At 43.9% G+C, this 21,237-nt stretch overlaps 1 protein-coding gene across 2 annotated transcripts in view; it reads left to right on the plus strand.

Moving 5' to 3' along the window:
• Positions 1 to 21,237, plus strand: part of NTRK3 (neurotrophic receptor tyrosine kinase 3) — a 406,873-nt gene that overhangs the window by 337,023 nt on the left and 48,613 nt on the right. For both annotated transcript variants that reach the window (XM_081838856.1, XM_081838857.1), the window contains exons 13-15: positions 8,137 to 8,267; positions 15,260 to 15,432; positions 19,505 to 19,748. In XM_081838856.1, coding sequence (XP_081694982.1) covers positions 8,137 to 8,267; positions 15,260 to 15,432; positions 19,505 to 19,748 — 548 coding nt within the window. The remainder of the gene's footprint in view (positions 1 to 8,136; positions 8,268 to 15,259; positions 15,433 to 19,504; positions 19,749 to 21,237) is intronic.

Genomic DNA, 21,237 nt, shown 5'->3' on the forward strand with positions numbered 1-21,237 from the left:
CTGGGGTCTCAGGCAGAGAAAGGTCTTCCATATCAGCTGCTGCCTGATCTTCTAACAGAAGTCAGAGACTGAATATTCTGCTTGCAAAGTGAGGGCTCTACTACTGAACTATGAAGTTTGTGTAACTGTCTTAGGCCCTGTCTTCACTACACATTTAAAGCAGTGCCATACCACTTTAAACACTCATGGTTTCTCCCAGAGAATCATGGGGACTGTAGCTGGAGAAGGGTGCTAAAAGTTGTTAGAAGACCCCTTTTCCCGACACGGAGCTAAAATTCACAGAGTGGTTTAGCAATTGATCCCTCTTCCCAATAAACTCTATAAACTGTAGCTCTCTGAGGGGAATAGGTGGTTGCCTAACAACTCTTAGCACCCTTATCCAACTACAGTTCCATTATTCTCTCGGGGAAGCCATGAGTGTTTAAAGTGCTTTGGTACTGCTTTAAATGTATTCTGCATATGGGTCCGCACTTACATTAATGAGCATTATTTATTTTTGTGGTGCGTGTATCTCCATCATATGTTAAACTTTTCACCTCAAGCCTTGTCATATTTTATAATCTTACTGAGACTGAATATAAGTCCAATTGTATTGAGGCAAAAGGCTTGTGTGAGAGATTATGTTTGTTTCAGTGGAGTATATAAGCATCTGTTTACCTTGAGGACTACAAAACCCAAGATGTATTCTGGCTGTGAGGAAACATCACAAGTCTAGATTGCACCAAATTAGAGGAGTACAAAGGAACGGAGTCCATTTTATATGGATTTTCCATATAAATCCATTGCATGGGCTGAGAAATCAATGTTGGTGGATATTGTCCCTATGGGTTTGTTGTTGTTTTTTGTTCTTTTTTTCTACACAAGACTAGCATGAAGATGTGAAGTAAAATACAAGAAAGGGGAGAAGGATCTGATGGAGGTGGGTCTTATAATAATGGTCAAAATAATATTGATCTGTATCGGGGTGTTGAGAAAAACAGTTTGAAAGAAGTTTATTTTCTCCCTCAAGTTATTTACTGGGGTCTTGTCGCTCAACAAAATGTGTATTAGCAAGGGAATAGGAATCATAGGGCATGGAGTGAATTAACAGAGCAGGTGACTGTTTCTGAGAGTGAAAATAAATTGTGTGAACCTGATGCAAATCAATTTTAATTCAGGAAGGATAAACAGCCCAAGCCATTATCTAGAGAAAGTGATTTGTGTGGCTGTCCATTTTGAGGGTGATAGTAGTTAATTGCAGTCAGGCTTGGGAAGGGCAATTTCATACACCTGTCTGCCTTCTGTGGGCTAAAGTTTGACTTTGGTGCCTCCGGGAGTAGATCACTGTGGTCAGGAAGATGTTTTCCCCTTCCCCGCCTCCCTTCCTTGGGATCATCAGAAACAACTTCAGAGGTAGGCAGGATGTTGGTTAGCAAGGAGCAATAAAATTCACTTGTACGACAGTGTCCTTGGCAAGGACATCAACAGCTGTAATGAAACTAGGGGTTCTTCAAGAAGCAATGTCAATGCAATAACATGGCTGCCTTGTGAATCTGGTCCATCTAGATTGGTATTATCTACTCTGACTGGAATTTCAGACAAGAATCTTTCCAGTGCTACCTGGAGGTGCTGGGGATTGAATGTGTGACCTTTATAGACAAGCATCTGCCACCAAGCCATGGCTCTTTACATATAGGAACACAGGAATCTGCTAGACAATTAGTCCACCGAGCCCAGTAGTTTCTGCCCTGACTGCATCCATTCTCTGGGGTTTCAGACAGGAACTTTCCCCAGCCCTCCCTGGTGATCCAGGGATGGAACCTGGAAGCTACCAAATGCAGCAAACATGCTGTTCCGCTCAGCTATGCCTCCCTCAAGAGAATTGTCAAGGCGAAACAACATAAGGCTGTTTGTAAGTGGGCTTATGATGATCTGCACAACTTTATTCTTCACATCCTCAGACATCTTGCACACGACTGTGAAGATGATACAGAGTTGGTGCCAACATCAAAGGAGGACACAGCTGGGTTTCTGTAACAGACAAGGATGGGGATCCTGTGGTCATCAGATGTAGGACTTCAGATCCCATCATTCCTGGCTATTGCATGTACTGCATGAGGCTGATGGGAGTTGAAGTCCAACAATGATGTGTGGGTCAAAAGTTCCCTATCCCTGTTCTATAAGCAGCGTATCTGAAGTGGTACAGTATGACTAGAGCTGCTTCATATGATTCTGCTGAGCATGGAATTCTGTTCTAAGGCAGCTATAGATACCTTCTCCATAGCTTAGGGGATTCTAATTGGCAAAGGCTTGCCAAAAATGGTGTCTCTTTCACAAGCATTAAAAGAAGAAATTTAGCTGTTTCTCTTTGGTGGGATTAAGCTGGCACTGCCTAAGAGCACCTGGAAGTCCAGGTGCCTTTGTGTCTATTTCCAACTTACAAGGCAATTGTTCACCCCTTCCAAAAACATGCTTTACACATGCAGCTGGATGAGGTAGAAGAGCCTTTTGATGGTAGAATGAGCCATACTATTTCAGATTGTACGGGGGAGGAGCATAATATTTAATATGCTTAAACTGAAAATCTCACTGCAATGAGAGAACTAGAACGGGAACCAATAATTCACCCTAGTGGTCTAGGTTGTTGTTGTATAAGAGTCCCTCATGGGCTCTTGATTGCTTATTTTAATTAAATGTAAATTTTATTTACCGTATTTTTTGCTCTATAAGACTCACTTTTTCCCTCCTAAAAAGTAAGGGGAAATGTGTGTGCGTCTTATGGAGCGAATGCAGGCTGCTCAGCTATCCCAGAAGCCAGAACAGCAAGAGGGATTGCTGCTTTCACTGCGCAGCAATCCCTCTTGCTGTTCTGGCTTCTGAGATTCAGAATATTTTTTTTCTTGTTTTCCTCCTCCAAAAACTAGGTGCGTACGGTATTTCCCATCTTTCCCCCCAAGGTGCTCAAGTTAGTGCACATGGTTTGCTTCCTCCTTATTTTATCTTCACAACAACCCTGTGAAGTAGGTTAGCAAGAGAGAGACACGGAGCGTCATAGCTGAATGGGGATTTGAACCCTGTTTTCCAGGATCCAGCACTCTATCCATAAGAGGAATCTGCAACAAAATAATGCCCTTCATTCCCCCTTCCTCTCAGTTTCACTGGTTTCTCTTCCTCAAACAGTCAGCCAATATTCTGTGCTCACTCAACATGCTCTGTCTACATTGGGCTGTTTTGAGGTTCTCACCTTTAAAACCCCCACCCATCATTTCCACAAACAATGAGGTTCTGCAGGCCTCTGATGGCACACTTTGACACTTTTAAACTGTGCATTTAAAGCAGTGTCATGTCACTTTATAGCTTCCCCCAAAGAAACCTGGGAAGCACACTTTGTTAAGGGTGCTGAGAGTTGTTAGGAGACCCCATTCCCTTCCTAGATCTACAATTCTCAGAGTGATTGACCAGTGGATCCCTCTTCCTAGGGAACTCTGGAAATTGTAGCTCGGTGATGGAACAGTAGTCTCATAACAACTCCTAGCACATAGGTAGGCAAACTAAGGCCCGGGGGCCGGATCCTGCCCAATTGCCTTCTAAATCCGGCCTGCGGATGGTCCAGGAATCAGCATGTTTTTACATGAGTAGAATGTGTCCTTTCATTTAAAATACATCTCTGGGTTATTTGTGGGGCATAGGAATTCATTCATCCCCCCCCCAAAAAAAAATATAGTCTGGCCCCACACAAGGTCTGAGGGACAGTGGACCGGCCCCTTGCTGGAAAAGTTTGCTGACCCCTGTCCTAGCAACACCCTTAATGTCAACAATGCTGAGCTAGATGGACCAATGGCTTGACTCAATCCAAGTCAGCTTCCTGTATTTGACTGTGCAACAGTCTTTTACAATGAGTTAAAATGCTTTCTCTTCCCCCCCCCCTTCCCTGCTGTGCTTGCAGTCTGTTGTCCACAATCCTTCCTAGAATTATCTTGTTGGCTCCTGTTGGTGTCAATTAATGATGTGTGGAGGAGCTGGGGAGGACAAGGGGCAGAGGAAGGGATGGCAATTTGCAGACACCTTGTTAGTAAGGCTGACCGCAACCCAATGGAGCCAGACAACTAGGCTTAGAACACCTGACATCTTCTTCCAACAACAAACAGCAGCTGTTTATCAAGCACCATTCTGTGCATGCCAGGAGACTGTAAATAGCTTTATGCAGATTAACCTCCCAAGTGCCCTCACAACAGAATCTCCTGGGTGTCAGCCTTATTATTCATGAGGAAAGCTGAAGATGGGCTAGCAGAGAAGTGGTGGACATGGGATGGGAAGGCGATTTGACTCAGTTCACATTTACGGGTGAATCTAACTAATTTGAGCTCTCGGAAACAATACATGAACACAGTTGTCTTTCAAAACCTCAAATTTTGCTAGGCAGTTTTCCAGCCAAGTAATATGCACAAAAATACACAATAATATGCATATATTAGTGAAGATAATGAACAGAGATGTGTTGCGTTAGGGAGTATTGCATGCAAACGTGTATATAGGAAAAATTAGCAGTACCCTGCTGATAAGGATGTGTGTGATTATTATTATTTAACTGATTCAGAAATGAGGACTGAAGTTAAAAGTGGAAAAATGAGAAACCAAAATGGACAGATTTGCCTATTTGTTCCTATCTTCCGATAAGTGCAAAAGCATTGGAGGGGGGTAACTGAAGGGCACCAAATCATTTTTTTTAAAAAAAAAATAATAAAACTGAATAAATGCACTCAGTGTAGACAGTACTGAGCAAGATGAAGCAATGGTTCCATTTAGAGCAGCATCCTAGGTTTGCAGCAGAATAGACTTTTACATCTTTTACATCCTTTACCCTTTTAAATGTGCTTGTGGGAGGGGGTGAGGTTATTGGTTTGTGTTGTTCAGTGGCGGAGCTTCATGCTCCAGCACCTGGGGCAGAGAGTAGGTGGGGGTGTGGCTGGCGTGCGTCCCAAGGGGCGTGGTGTGCATCCCGGGGGCATGGCACACCGCCCACAGGAGTGTGGTACACATCCCGGGGCCGTGGCGTACGTCCTGGGGGTGTGGCACGCCGCCCGCAGGGGCATGGTGCGCATTCTGGGGGCATGGCACCCAGCACATGGGGGGCAGCCACGATGGCACCCCACTGGGATTGTGGTGCCGGGGGTAGTGTGCTCCCCTGCCCCCCTCTTCCTCCGCCAGTGGTTTTGTTGTTTTGTTCTGGTTTTTATTATGCATTTTGAACTTTTATTTTGTATTTTTATCTTGTGAACTGCCTTGAGATCTATGGGGGAAGGGTGGTATAGCGCGCGCACACACACACACACACACACACACACACACACCATCTTAGCTTCAGAACTGCAGGTGATAATCATCATTGCCAAACCATGACCCAGTAGTCTGTAACTGACCTGCCAGGGACCCTGTGAAGGCTCAAGAGTTTGCAGCAGTGAGAGGCTTGCATTAGGCTCGGCTGTGCCTCAGTCAGCGCTCCCCAAGGGACCAATGTTGATGGATGGCAAACATTTCTGCTCATTTGTGTGCCTTTGGATTAAGTGAAGCCTCCAGGATGCTCCATAATGTGCTGTCCCGTTTTATTTATTTATTTATTTCCAGTGAGATAACCAGGTGAGTAGGCCATGCTGGAAGCTGGGATGACAAAGCCGAGCTCTGATTGTGTCTTTATTGATTGCAAACAAAATAGCTTTCATAACACTGTCCCATTAATAATATCTCCGGCATGACTGGCAAAATGAGCTGCTCAGATTCCTATGGTGTAAGTGCTATGAAAATAACAAAATCACATGCTAAGAGTGTTCCCATTTAACACCAGATTTCAGGTTGGGTGGCCACATCTTTGATTTTCCAGCACTCAAGCAAGCAAACAAACACAATCCATACCCAAACACAAGTTTCACGCCTTCCTGACACAAAGTCTTCAGTGTGCAGGAAAGTTTCTTGTTTTGCTGTGGTTTTTTTACACACACAAAAATACAATTATTTGGTCCTGTTTACAGTCTGAAGTGGCACTTTTCTCTTCCTACACGATCTGCTGCTTGTGTAGACTAGCTCTAAAGGGAAAAAGAACTATTGAATTCACAAGGGCAGCAGCTTGTTAGTTACAGGGTGACTCTGCTGTTCCAGGACCAAAAGATCTACCAAATGCAATTCTCCTTGAAATTCATGTGTGTGTTTGAAATGGAGTTGTGGTATACCATAAAAACTACAGAACCTATTATGCATTACAACAGGGGGCAGATACCCACACATGGAAACATTGGAGACGTTTGCTAAATGTTCTGCTGAAGATCAGAACAGAAACACGGGATTCCCCCAGTAGGTTTCACTTATCCCTCATTCTGGCTACCACACAGTGCCTTAATATCACTAATATTGCTAATTTCAGTATATGCTTTTATTTATTTATGTTGCCCATTAAACAATTAATGAAAAGGTCATTGCGAATTCTCTGAAGCACCATCATCCATTTTGAGGACTGTTGGTTATGCAAACAGGCACCATCACTCTCCTCAAACAAGCAAAGATGTCTAGACTTGGTAGCTTTTATGCCAGCCTGTAATCTTCTAATTAGCAGGCTTAATTGTTTGAGAGCCATTAAGATGTTCTGTTTCCAAACCTTTGGCTTTCTCATAAGGACAGAGGTGTCTGTGTCTCTCCATCCCCCCCCCCAATGAAGATGAGTTACTTTTCGATGAATTGATGTTAAAAAGCAACAACGTGTTGCTATTATAAGCATCAGTAGTAAGCTGACCTTTTCTCATTCTGTCACTTTCTCTGTTCTCCCGCATCTCAGGAGCCACCAAGACAGGCACAGTCCACTTGAAATATAAAACACAGCACTGGGGGATGAATAATTTCATGGGTGGTTTCTTGTGGGGGCCTGACCTACAATTTCACAAGCAGACAGGCTGACAAGCACAAGTCAGGATGCAATATAATGTCAGAACTTGACTTGATGAGATGCAACTTTTTCTTGCTTGCCCTTCATAATTTAGCCACGAGTGCAGGGTTAAGGAACATTTGTTCAGTCTGAAGGCCAAATTCTCTTCCAGGAGACCTTCCAAGGGCCACTTGCAGCGGTGGGCTGGGCCAGAGGAAAATGTGGGCGGAGCGATGGATGTTGGCTTTGAACATAGGCTAGTTTCTACATACATACACACACACACCACTCTCTCCTCCATCTAGCCAAGAAAGAGACATTACAGGTTCCACTCAGGCAAAATAACTCAAGGCCGGTGCAAAGCAAGGCCAGTAACAGGATGGAGAATGGGGAGAATCCCAAGGGCAGAAAAGGACAGGGGCCTGAAATTACCCAATCCTGCCCTACTCAGTGGGAATTTCACTTTCATTTGGTTTTGACCTTCCTAAGCAATCTTCCTGGGACGCGGGTGGTGCTGTGGGTTAAACCACAGAGCCTAGGACTTGCCGATCAGAAGGTCAGCAGTTTGAATCCCCGCGACGGGGTGAGCTCCCGTTGCTCGGTCCCTGCTCCTGCCAACCTAGCAGTTCGAAAGCACGTCAAAGTGCAAGTAGATAAATAGGTACTGCTCCAGCGGGAAGGTAAACGGTGTTTCTGCGCGCTGCTCTGGTTTGCCAGAAGCGCCTTAGTCATGCTGGCCACATGACCCGGCCACATGTACGCCGGCTCCCTTGGCCAATAAAGCAAGATGAGCGCCACAACCCCAGAGTCGGCCACGACTGGACCTAATGGTCGGGGTTCCTTTACCCTTTACCTTTAAGCAATCTTCCACCCCCAGCTAGAAAAGATGGGAGGGTAGTTTTGAGAAGAAAGCATGATCAATCAAATGGAGACAAATTCAATAGTCCAGCACCTTCAGTGAAGAGGGCTGGCTGTCTCTAAATGGCAAAGCACTTATAGCAGACGGGGCATCTTAACAATGTGGGATGTCCATGCTATTGAGGATAGTTAGTAAAGTTCTGCCTCCCTTGCAAAGCTGGAGAGTGAGAGATAAACAGGCAAGACTTTGCAAATACAGTGAAACAAAAGGGTCATCTTTTTTTGCAAATGAAAATTAATGAGAGCCTGCCGGGTGGTGAAAATGAAATTATTTGTTGCATTAACATTAATTCCTGGTTCCCCTCCCTCCCGCCCCTTGCTGCCTACAGATGTACAGCATATTAAGAGGAGAGACATCATTCTGAAGAGGGAGCTCGGCGAAGGTGCTTTCGGGAAGGTGTTCCTGGCTGAGTGCTACAACCTCAGCCCCACCAAGGACAAGATGCTCGTGGCTGTGAAGGTAAATCCCAAGGACACCCAGGCTCTGAATTGCTGAGAATGAAAATTTCACACATAAGTAGAAACTGCATTTGTAGCTGCTTGGAAGACAGTTGGAAGTATCAGGTGGTACAGAGCTATTCTGGCTAGTCTCCTATTAAGGGTTCACTGCAGCGGTTCATCTTACAGGGGGGGGGGACTTCAAATGTTAAAAACTTCCTTGAACAGGGCTGCCTTCAGATGTCTTCTAAAAGTCAGATAGTTGTTTATTTCCTTGGCATCTTATGCAAAGACAGGGCTCATGATGAAGCTCAAGCCTTCTTTCTTGAGGGGAATATATATATGTATATGTATATGTGTGTGTGTACGGTATATATGATATGTGTGTGTGTATTTGTATATGCACATACAGACAATAATTATTATTCCAAATTAAAAATTGGGAGAGGGTGGCTCTTAATACAGCCCTCCAGTATACACTAGTGTAGGGGCCAAAATGGTGGAACCCTCTGGAAAAAGTGTATTTCCAAGGTCTGATGGCTCATAACACCACTTTTTTTGGAGTCATACCAGTGCTTTTTTCTGTGGGGACACAGGGGGACACATACCCCTAAACATTTTGTGAATTTAATTGAAGAAGAAATTCACTGTATTTATTTCCCCCCGATTTGAACTGTATTTGTTTTTCCCGATGGTGATTTTCTTGAGTCAAAATGAGAGTAACCCTAAACATTTTTTAAGGAAAAAAGCACTGAGTTACACCATAAAATTATATATTGATGGAAAGATAATTTAATGAAGAATGTAATGCAATAACTTTTATGAAGGATTATTTATTACAACAGCAGTCATGAAGTGACATGAAACACACAGGAAAAAATGAGATATACAGGTTAAATTGCTGTGTTGGCACTTTGCGATAAATAAATGGGTTTTGGGCTGCAGTTTGGGCACTCGGTCTCTTCTTCAGATACCTTCTTTAGATACACTTCTTCAGATCGTGTGCATGCACACAAAAGCTCATGCCAATAACAATCTTAGTTGGTCTCCAAGGTGCTACTGGAAGGAATTTTTTTCATTTTGCTTTGACTACAGCAGACCAACACAGCCACCTACCTCTAACTGGTCCCTAAAAGGTTCGCCATCACTGCTCTAGGGAAGCGGGTGGGGTTGTGGTCTAAACCACCGAGCCTCTTGGGCTTGCTGATCGGAAGGTCGGCAGTTCAAATCTGCACGATGGTGGTGAGCTCCCATTGCTCTGTCCCAGCTTCTGCCAACCTAGCAGTCTGAAAGCATACTAGTGCAAGTAGATAAATAGGTACTGCTGTGGCGGGAAGGTATACGGTGTTTCCATGTGCTCTGGCTTCCATCGCAGTGTTCTGTTGCACTATAAGCAATTTAGTCATGCTGGACCCAGAAAGCTGTCTGTGGACAAACACCAGCTCCCTCGGCCTGAAGCGAGATGACCACCGCAACCCCGTAGTTGCCTTTGACTGGACCTAACCATCAAGGGGTCATTTACCTTTACCTTTTTACCTGCTCTGCCTCTGCAGCTGGAGGCAGAAATGCTTTAAAATTCCATTTTCTGGAGACCACAGTAGGGAATAGTGTTCTTGTTTTTGGTCCTGCTTGAGGCCTTCCTACATGCATCTGGTTGGCCATTGTGAGTGGTGGATGCTGGACTAGATGGAGCATTGGCCTGATCCAGCAAGCTGTTCTTGTTGTTGTTTAGTCGTTTAGTCTTCATGACCCCCTGGACCAGAGTACGCCAGGCACTTTTGTCTTCCACTGCCTCCCGCAGTTTGGTCAAACTCATGCTGGTAGCTTCGAGAACACTGTCCAGCCATCTCGTCCTCTGTCGTCCCCTTCTCCTTGTGCCCTCCATCTTTCCCAACATCAGGGTCTTTTCCAGGGAGTCTTCTCTTCTCATGAGGTGGCCAAAGTATTGGAGCCTCAGCTTCACAATCTGTCCTTCCAGTGAGCACTCAGGGCTGATTTCCTCAAGAATGGATAGGTTTGATCTTCTTGCAGTCCATGGGACTCCAGCACCAAAATTCAAAAGCATCAATTCTTCAGCGATCAGCCTTCTTTATGGTACAGCTTTCACTTCCATACATCACTACTGGGAAAACCATAGCTTTTACTATATGGACCTTTGTTGGCAAGGTGATGTCTCTACTTTTTAAGATGCTGTCTAGGTTTGTCATTGCTTTTCTCCCAAGAATCAGGCGTCTTTTAATTTTGTGACTGCTGTCACCATCTGCAGTGATCATGGAGCCCAAGAAAGTGAAATCTCTCACTGCCTCCATTTCTTCCCCTTCTATTTACCAGGAGGTGATGGGACCAGTGGCCATGATCTTCGTTTTGTTTTTTTTATGTTGAGCTTCAAACCATATTTTGCACTCTCCTCTTTCACCCTCATTAAAAGGTTCTTTAATTCCTCCTCACTTTCTGCCATCAAGGTTGTGTCATCTGCATATCTGAGGTTGTTGATATTTCTTCCGGCAATCTTCATTCCGGCTAGGGATTCATCCAGCCCAGCCTTGAAGGCTGTTCTTATGTTCTTACAAAACAAAGCTGCTGGACCACGGACAGCTCCAGGCAAGCAACTGACAAAAGTTGGGAGCAGATCGGGGCCTTTAAAGCCCCTGTCTCCAGACTGCTTTCTCCAAGCTCCACCTGCCTTGTAGACAAGTTCAGAGACTTAAAAGGCCAACCTTCTTACCTGTCACCATTAGTTGATATTTAGTTGCCCAGCTGCTCACAGAACTGATTGTTCCAGGATCTAATCCCTACAGCTCCCAATCCCCTTGAAATATCATCGCAAAGTCACTTCCTCTCCTTACATTTAAAGCATTATTATATAGTTATATCTCCCCCCCCCCCCCCCAAAAAAACCCCAACATCCTGGGAACTGTAGTTGGGTAAGAATAAAGAGTTGCTAGGAGACTTCTATTCCCCTCACAGGGCTGCAGTTCTAATAGTGATTGTTAGATTTCTCTGGCGCCTCATGAATCACAAAGGGAAGTGTGTTCTAAACTATAGGGGAAACCATGGAAAATGCCCACTTCTAAAATTTAATTTCATTTATGAGTCACTTCCCATAAAATATCTTGAAGCAATTTCACAGTAAAACTTCTGAGTCAATATTTGATAACTATTTATCAAAGTTATGTAGATGCCAATCAATAAATGCTACATATATGGCTTACAAAGAAGACAGGATTGGAAAAACTATCTATAATAATTAAAATCAGCAATAACCAATGGAAGACATCAACCCTCTGTAGCCAGCAAAAAAAATAGTAGCAGCAAACCTTCCTTGTAACAGAGACAGCATCTGGATTAAGCTATGCTAGGCTACAGCAATAGGCCTAAATATGCAAACAATGCTAAAAACATTAGATGAATCTGCTGGATCTTGTTCCTACAGTGCCTGATCAGATACTCATGGGAAACCCAGACATTAATGCAACAGCACTCTACCCAGGCAAAATTCCCAGCAAATGACATTCAGAGGCTCAATGCCACTGATAGTGGAGGTAGATCATAACTTTCATGGCTAGTAGCCATTGATAGTTTTATCCTCCATGAATTTGTCTGATCCAAGACATCCAAGTTGGTGGCCACCACTGCTTTCTGTAGGAGCTAATTCTACAGTTTCATTATGTGCTACATGGAGGGAGATTTCCTTTAATCTGTGTTGTGCATGGGGGGAGAAAAATGTTTCTTCATCCATTTCCCCCATGCCATGCATAATTCCATAAACTCCTGTCATGTCACATCATACTTGCCATTCCTCTCGGCTAAAACGTCCCAAACTCTGCAACTTTTTCTCGTTTTGGGTGCCCTTTTCTGAACCTTTTCCAACTCTACAATATCCTTCATGAGGTGAGGTGAAAACAACCCATATATGTTTGCAATGAGTGAAGCAAAGCCAGGTGGCCTTTTTTCAGTGGTCAGAAAAAGGAACACAAAGCAAGCCCAAAGGCTTTGGTCCACCCCTAATAGTAGACAGCATGGGGGGGGGTTGGGTGTGTGTGTGTCACAGGGTTGTGAAGAAAATGCAAGAGGCACCTCTAAGTTTCTTAAGGCATGATAACAACATCATGAAGATATTAAATGGCTGAAAGTAATCAAGGGCCCAAGATGAGAATGGATGTTTTGCCATCTGTGCACTGCACTATCATCTATCTGAATCATCCATCTAAATGTCTCTAGTCAGGTTGTCCCCCAAGGGAGGAAAATTAAAATGAAATTATGTGATTTTTGAATAGATGTGGGTTAGAATGATAAGACAGGGATTCTGGGGTTTGGGTTGTGTGGTTTTGGTTGTGTGTGTGTGTGTGTGTGTGTGTTTAAGTCTGCTCTATTTTAAAAGAGAAAAGTTTCTCTATCAAATGCTGTTCTGTTCCACAGTATGACACTTCACACCTTGGCAAAGGAGACCAACTTGACATGGTTTTCTTTCAGAGTCTAACTCAATAGAGTCAGACTTCTGAAGAGACGTCAAGTAAGATGGATTCAATCTGCAATAGCTCTTGCTATGTCTTCAAATGCTTTCCGAGATTCCATTCAGACTGTTTTCACACATCATGCTTTTATGAGGTGGTGAGCAAAGGAAAGTGGCCTTTCCTCTCACTCTTTGTCAGCATAGAATAATAACGAAGATAAAGAAAATGTCACTCTTATTATTTTATTCATTTAATAACTGCCTCACTTTTCAGTCCAAAGGCGATCTTTCAGGCAGGTCCTTATGCAGTGTGGCAAAATGCAATCAAATTATTTCAATCCAGGGGCCACACCTGCTGTCCAGGCCCATATCGCCCCCATTTCTTCTTTCTATGCCCAGGTCAGCAGCAGGCAAGATTGAAAAGCATCAGAGGAGCAATGGAAGCTCCTAAGTTTAAATATTTGGTCTTCCTGGCTCTTTATTGTCTACACTGACTGGCAACAGCTCTCCAGGCTTTGTGAAAGGAGTTTTTCACAAGCCTACCTGGAAGCACCAAGGATGGAACTTTGAACCTTCTTCATGTAAAGCCTGAGCTCTGTCACTGAGAGCCATGGTCCAGATTGCAACTGATGGAGACAAAAAGATGCGATCTCAGGCACTCGTCACCTATTGATTAATGTCAGATGCTCAGTACCATTGCTTGCCAGCTATTCAATGGTAAAAGACTAAATATAATTACATGACCGCAATCACATACTGTTGGATATGAGTTATGACGGCGTATTAAAGTCAGTATCATCCAGTGTCAAATACAGGTATGAAATATCTGCTGAATATTTGACACTGAATTAGGGATGGACAGATCAGACTAGATCCATATTAGTTTGACATGTGCTCAATTATATGCTGGTTACATTGTGGCTTTTTTGCAAAAAGGAAAAGAAAAGAACACAAAAATGTGTTTAAATTGTATGTACTTCCTCCTAAAGTACGCTTTTTAAAGCACTCTGTGAGTATTCTCATAAAACAAACTATTTTTGTATGAATCTAATGCATTTCCCTTGAAAATATGTATTGTGAATGCTTTGTGATGTATTTTCCCCCTAAAATATGCATTTTTATATGCTTCTCCGTGTAGTTCTCCTAAAATATTCATTTTGTGCACGTTTTCTTTGAAAATGCATCATAAAATTCAGTGGTGAATAAACCGATTAATAGCTGCATTCCAGTCTTTATATAAGTGTGGGACCAAGGAATTAGGTCAACCTATTTTAAAAATGTAGACTTAGACTAAATCAATATCTCCCTTTCCCCCTACATTGAAATCCTCAATGAAGAATTCCTGAGAGCATATTCATCTTTAGCTGAAAGCTGTGTCTTCATGAGGAAACATACCAAACACAGGTGTAATATGCTTTCAACTAATTCTTAAATAAACCCAAAGCCACTCCAGTATTAATTCCATGTGCGCAATTGGCAAAAGTACCTAATCATGGCAAACCATGAGTGTGGTTGAGGAGCCATTTTCAAGAAGAATGCAAATTTGAGTCTCAGTCTCTCAATAAACTGTTTAAACCAAAGGGAATGAAAACAGGATTTTTTTTGGGGGGGGGGGAATTGCAGTAGCGATGACACACACACACCAACACATCTATTTACAGAATAAAAGACAGCAAATTCAGCTCTTCCAAAGTAAATGGGTAGACTAGTTCAGGAGAGTTGTAATAAGGAACTATGATGTTTTCTACCCCTCATTGAGAATTGGTTTTAAATTCTGGGTTCATGGTTTTCCAATTCTGACTGAGCTAGAAATAAGTGGAAGCTATTACCTTCCTGCTCTCTCACAGATGGGTTTGTGGAAATTCCACTTCAATGAGATTTGAGCTTGGGTCAAACACACACACACACACACACACACACACAATTTCATAACTGGTGATCTTCTGGCATTGTTTCTGAATGGGTCACAGTGCTCACGCTTTCCACTATATCAGGAGTGGGGAACCATTTCAACCTTCTGGGCAACTTGGGGGGGGGGGTCACATGCCAGTTATCTGAACACCATAGGAAGTTTCCATTTGATAGGTGGTAATCTGTATTTATGGGACGTGGGTGGCACTGTGGGTTAAACCACAGAACCTAGGACTTCCTGATCAGAAGGTCGGCGGTTCGAATCCCCGCAACAGGGTGATCTCCCATTGCTCAGTCCCTGCTCCTGCCAACCTAGCAGTTCGAAAGCATGTCAAAGTGCAAGTAGATAAATAGGTACTGCTCCGGCGGGAAGGTAAACAGCGTTTCCGTGTGCTGCTCTGGTTCGCCAGAAACGGCTTAAGTCATGCTGGCCACATGACCCGGAAGCTGTACACCAGCTTCCTCGGCCACTAAAGCGAGATGAGCACCGCAACCCCAGAGTCGGTCACGACTGGACATAATGGTCAGGGGTCCCTTTACCTTTACCTTTTAATCTGTATTTACTCAATTTCAACATGCTTAAAGCTTAGGAGAAAAGTGGCCTTTGTTAGCTTCCTCATTTTGTCTTTGTATCCTCCTCTTTCCCTCAGGCCCTGAAGGACCCAACTTTGGCTGCCCGAAAGGATTTCCAAAGGGAGGCAGAACTTCTCACCAACCTTCAGCATGACCACATTGTAAAGTTCTATGGTGTCTGTGGTGATGGAGACCCTCTCATAATGGTATTTGAGTACATGAAACACGGAGACCTGAATAAGTTTCTGAGGTAAATCCTGAACAAGCTTGGTTTACAATGATTTTAAGTCCTTAAAGAGAGACCTCAAGGAACCGTAAAGCCTTCTGAAGTGGGAATTGTGCCCCACCAAGGGGCTAATAATGACTTTTAAAGCCTTGGGCAACTTGGGGCCTAGATATCTGAAGGGGTATCTCTCCCTATACCAATCTGTCATTGAGCAAACATCAGCAGTTGATGTCCTCTTGGCAATCTATGGGCAATCTGTTATGCACTGACCAGAGAAAGGGCCTATTTTGTGGTGACACTCCGACTATGAAATTCCCTCCTACTTGAAATATGATTGACACAATGTCAAGTTCCCAGTAGCAATTGAAAACCCATCTTTTTCCCCATAGACCACCATGGGGAGGACAGTTGCCTTGGCCAGATTAGACTATCGCTGCAACTGACTTTGCTATTGTTTTATCCACTCCATTTATATTTTGTTTTGATGTGAACTATTGTGTCCTGGAGTACTGATAGCTCACCACAGGGAACACCTATACACAGAACCAAAGGTTCCTGGTCCTATCCCTGGCAGCTCCTAACAGGCACAGAGTCCGATCTATACCTTCTGCCTCTTATTGCCTCTTCCTTCTTAGCTCTGCACCAATTTGCTGATTACTCCACAGCTCTGTGTAGGCCATCCCAAGACATGAGGAACATTAGGATACACTGGACTCACATTATCTTTTACTTCATCTGTGGCTCTTTTGGCAAGTGTGGTTAGCCACTGCTGGGCTGAACCAGCAGCAGCAGCACCTTTCCTGCTTACTGAAAATTTCAGCCAGTCTATCTTATAAGTATTTCATTTATCATTGGATTCTGATCAATCAAAGCTACTAGTCATGATAGCTACGCTCTCACTGCACTGTTGAAGACAATGTCTGTTAAGGATCACAAGTTGTGAGAGGGCTACAGTCAGGCTTTGCTTGTGGGCTTCCCATGGACATCTGACGGGCCACAGAATGCAGGACAAGATGGGCCATTTTGATTTGATACAGCTGGGCTCTTCCTTTGTTATTATGTACAATGCAAGGATCTGTGGGGTATAAGACTTCCAGTATTCGTGGAGTGCAGCATGCCCTTAAGTAAAGATCAGTTGTTAGTTCCTCGTATTTAGAAAATCAAAAGCTAGGTGTGTGTGTGTTTTGTTTTCCCCCATTGTGTTTATTCAGTGGGAGCATAAATGTGTTAACAATGTAGACAATGACCCATGAGCAATAGAGTTGAGTCCTTGCGACATTTGCCAAGGCGAAGTGCTCCAGCTGTGGAATCTGACTCGTGACTGGGACAAATAAATCTCTTTCCTTGGCTGCCATTTATTTTAGCTGGCATCTAAAAGGACAAGACGTTTGGGGAAGCATCCAAAGAGATGTTTAATAGCAACACAGGCATTTTGAGGGAGCCCACTCCCTTTCTGAAAGAAAACCAGAACCTTCGGGCTGTGGTAGCATTAGAGGTGATTTGAAGCCTCAGAGCTCTTGATGTTTTTCCTTCCCAGCCCTATAGACCTGCCTTGGATTGGGGAGACTTTGAGAGATTAAATGCATTTTCCAAGTCACTCTGACAAGCTAGCAAAAATCCAAAAGCTTTGTTCCACTAGATTTAACAAAGGAATATTGGCAATTCCCCCCCCCCCATGTTGCCAAGGTCAAAGAGACAGCGGCCTCTGAATCCACCTTGTGTTTTTCTAGTTCTCCTCAATGCCTTTCTCTCAGTGGAATTAAAGCACCATGATTCCCTCAGCAAATCCCATCCTCTACTTGTCGACAGCAAACAGACACACATTTGAAGGCACAGGCTCACTGCATGCATTAGCATCTAAATGAGGCACCATGTTCATGAAAGCCTCCATGTGCCTGTAATGGCTATTGTCTCCAATGGCTGCAGCTTAATACCAGTTGCTGGAAACCGCAAGAGGGTAGAGTGCCCTTGAGGTCAAATCCTGCTTGTGGGTTTCCCATAGACTTCTGGTTGGTCACTGTGAGAACAGGATGCTAGGCTACAAGGGCCATTTGCCTGATTCAGCAGACTCTTCTTATTTTCTTAACTAAGGAGCTTCTTTCCAGACCTCCTCCAGATCCTTGCTTCTAGAAAAGAAAAAAATGGAAAAGAGGTGACAGTACTCCGTTCCAGTTGTTATCATCACAAAAAAGCCATAAAACATGCACACATACTTAGAGAGAAAGATTTAGTGACACAGTACAGTGCATAATATCCACTTAAAATTAATACAATTGCTATAACCTGAAAAGTACTAAAGCATCACCCTGCTCCTGGCTTTACTGGAGCCAGCAAAAACCTGTACAGATGAAAAAGTATTGCAGTACATTTAGAGAATTCTTGGACATTGGCCAGGCTGTGGACGACAATCATTATGCACCTATTGTTTGAACTTCTGGTACTGAAGGTGATCTCATAAAGTTATTACACACACACGCGCGCGCACACAGTGGTGGGAAGAAAGGGTTTTTTTTGGGGGGGGGATATTGAAGTTTTCACAATACAATAAAATAAACAATTCTGCAGGAAATAAAAAAGAAAGAAACTAAAGAAAGAAGGAAGGGGGGGCAGAAAAGGAACAGTGTTTTGCAAACTTGGGTATCTAGCTGTTCCTTGACTACAACTCTCATCTTTCCTAGATAGCAGGAACAGCTGTCAGGGATGATGGGAATTGTAGTCCAAAAACAGTTGGAGACCCAAGTTTGGAAAACACTGGTTAGTTGGTGTGTTTAGCAATCAATCCCTCTTCCCAGAGAATTCTGGGAACTGTAGTTCTGTGAGGGCAATAAGGGTCTCCTATCAACTCCTAGCATACTTTACAAACTACAGCTCGCAGAGTTATTTAGGGGGAGTCATGAGAGCTTAAAGTGGTATCATAGTAGTATAAATGTATGGTGTTAATGTGGTCCAGGTCAGCTCATACCATAATCCACAAGGATCAAATTCCTCAAGCATCCCTGTGTCAGCCCTAGACCTCTCCTCAGCACTCGGCTTTTCCACTATAGGTGACTCCTAACAATGCAAGCCACTTGACCTGTCACATCCCCATTTGTGGAGCCCTGTCATCTTCCTCTCTCTCTCAACAATGCATTTTGGAAAGCATCTGAAGGAGAGCCGTGAAAAGCTTCAACAGCTGAACCAGAAATATTTTGGCAGAAATCTGTCGCTGCCATGTCATATCTGTCTTCCTTCCCCCCTCCCCTCCGCATATGCCTCAAGCTTATCAGAGAGAGAAATTCCAGGATGCAAGCAAGTCAGAACTTGTTGCTCTCAGAGTTTAGCTCCATGTCAAGATGGAGGGATCCATCTGCACAGGCATTTTTCAATTTGTTCACTCTCTGCAGGGCTGCTGCTGCTGTTGTTGAAGAGGGTGAAATGCCAGGATTAATTTCAAACGAAGCCAGAAGAGAGAAACACAAAGGAAATGTTGCTGTTGTATCTAATAAAAGAGACAGGAGGCCACAGCAACATTGTCCTTCCTTCGCCACATATTAGGCATTTTCACCGTTCTGCTTCCATGCTGGCAATGAACTGGGGTGGATGGTGAAAACTGACCGAGGGCTCATGCATACTATCGTTTAATGTGGATAGTAAGTTTCTCCAACCTCTATTAATTCTCCATTCTCCATATCACAATATGTTTAGCCTGGAGAAGAGAAGACCAAGAGTTGATATGAGTGGATATACAGTGGTACCTCTGTTACGTACTTAATTCGTTCCGGAGGTCCGTTCTTAACCTGAAACTGTTCTTAACCTGAAGCACCACTTTAGCTAATGGGGCCTCCCACTGCTGCCACGCTGCTGCCACCCAATTTCTGTTCCCATCCTGAAGCAAAGTTCTTAACCCGAGGTACTATTTCTGGGTTAGCAGAGTCTGTAACCTGAAGTGTATGTAACTTGTAGGTACCACTGTATAGCCTTCTTCAAATGCGGCCACATGGAAGATGGAGCAAGCTTGTTTTCTGCTGCTCTGGCAGGTAGAGCCCAAACCAAGGGATTCAACTTGGAAAAAAAGGAGAGACTCCACCTAAACATTACCCTCTCTCACCTTCCACAGGGCACACGGCCCGGATGCGATGATCCTTGTGGATGGGCAGCCTCGGCATGCGAAAGGGGAGCTGGGCCTTTCTCAAATGCTTCACATCGCCAGCCAGATCGCTTCAGGGATGGTTTACCTCGCCTCCCAGCACTTTGTACACAGAGACCTGGCCACGAGGAACTGCTTGGTTGGAGCTAACCTACTGGTGAAGATTGGAGACTTTGGGATGTCCAGAGACGTCTACAGCACCGATTACTACAGGGTAAGGTGGCTCTGGTAATGGAGCCCGGAGCGGGTGGTACAAAAGCTGGGAAATGACATTGCAGAAGGTTTCCATATCTACCCCATCTTTCCTCACCCAAGCTTGATACAAAATGGAGGGCAGCTCTATCACTAGTTATTAGTGATGGCAGCTGAACAAAGTTTCCATTCTCAGACGCAGCATGCCTCAGTATCCCATAGGCTTGAATCTAATAATAGGGAAGGACATTATTATTATTATTATTATTGTTGTTGTTGTTGTTGTTGTTGTTGTTATTATTGCTGCTGCTGCTGCCCACCCTTTACCAACAAGTGCCATAGCCAGATTTAACAAATTAAAATTAGAAACAGTTAAAGCATATCACAAGCAGAGGAATAGGGTGTGCCCTCCAAACAGACATCTCAAGTGTATGGTGAAAAAGTTAGATGCACCTCTTTGGGGAGGGCATCCCTCAATTCTGGGGCTGCCACAGAGAATAAGGAAAGTGGCACAAAAATGCACTGGCATGTGTGGGGGCAACAATTGCTTTGATGCAACACTGTGACACCTCCCTTGCAAACAGATCAGAATGAATACTCCATAAACAACTGGATGTTTCACCACCCTCAAACTTTGGGCAAACAGATAAGGGTGATTGCTCAGTAAGCAGGATTTCTGTAGGCAACCCCAGTCTTTCAGCTGAGCCTTAAGACATAACAAAGTCCAACTGGCAGATTGAAGTAAAGAGGTTCAGGTAAGGTATGACCCTTTGATTCCACTGTATGTACAGAATGGGTCTCAGCAGTCCATGATGTCATAAGCAGTGGGCAGAGAGGGGTGACTCAAGGATCCTGGAAACCAGTGTTCCCATGTGGTCGGCTGAGGCACACTCAGTTGGGGGGGGGGATATTGTGGCTAAGTAAATTAGTAATTTTGGAATGAGCAGAACCAACAGAGTACAGCTATATTCTGAAGAAAGGCAGAATTGTGGATTGATCGATCGTTTTCATTAAAAAAATGGAAATTACTGCAGTCGCTGAGATGTTAATGATTAGAACGTTCCATTCAGCAGCCCAAGTGGAATTTGTAGATCAGTGTTAGGGTTCCTGTGTCTCCCCCCAGATGTTGTTGGACTCCCAATTGCCATCAGGCCCAGCCAGCATAGCCAGTGGTGAGGGGTGGTAGGAGTTGTATTCCATTAACATTTGGAAAGACACAGATTTTGTGCCTTTGTTCTAGATGATCTCATGCTCATGACTGCTTTTTCAAGTGAAACAACTCCTGCATTTTCATTTTCATGCACTAAATAATCCGCACCTGTGCTTAGGCCACTCACCTACCTGTGAACCACAAAGCACTTTCTAGGTAGATCATTTGTTTATTACTACATTTCTATCTCATATTTCTTCCAAGGAGCTCAAGGTGGCACTCACACACTCTTCCCCTTCTCTTCCCCATTTTATCTTCACAACAACCCTGTAAGGTAGGTTAGGCTGAGAGGCTCTGACTG

The sequence above is a fragment of the Podarcis erhardii genome (genome assembly GCF_964252035.2).
Source record: "Podarcis erhardii genome assembly, chromosome: 14".
In the NCBI taxonomy this organism is placed as follows: domain Eukaryota; kingdom Metazoa; phylum Chordata; class Lepidosauria; order Squamata; family Lacertidae; genus Podarcis; species Podarcis erhardii.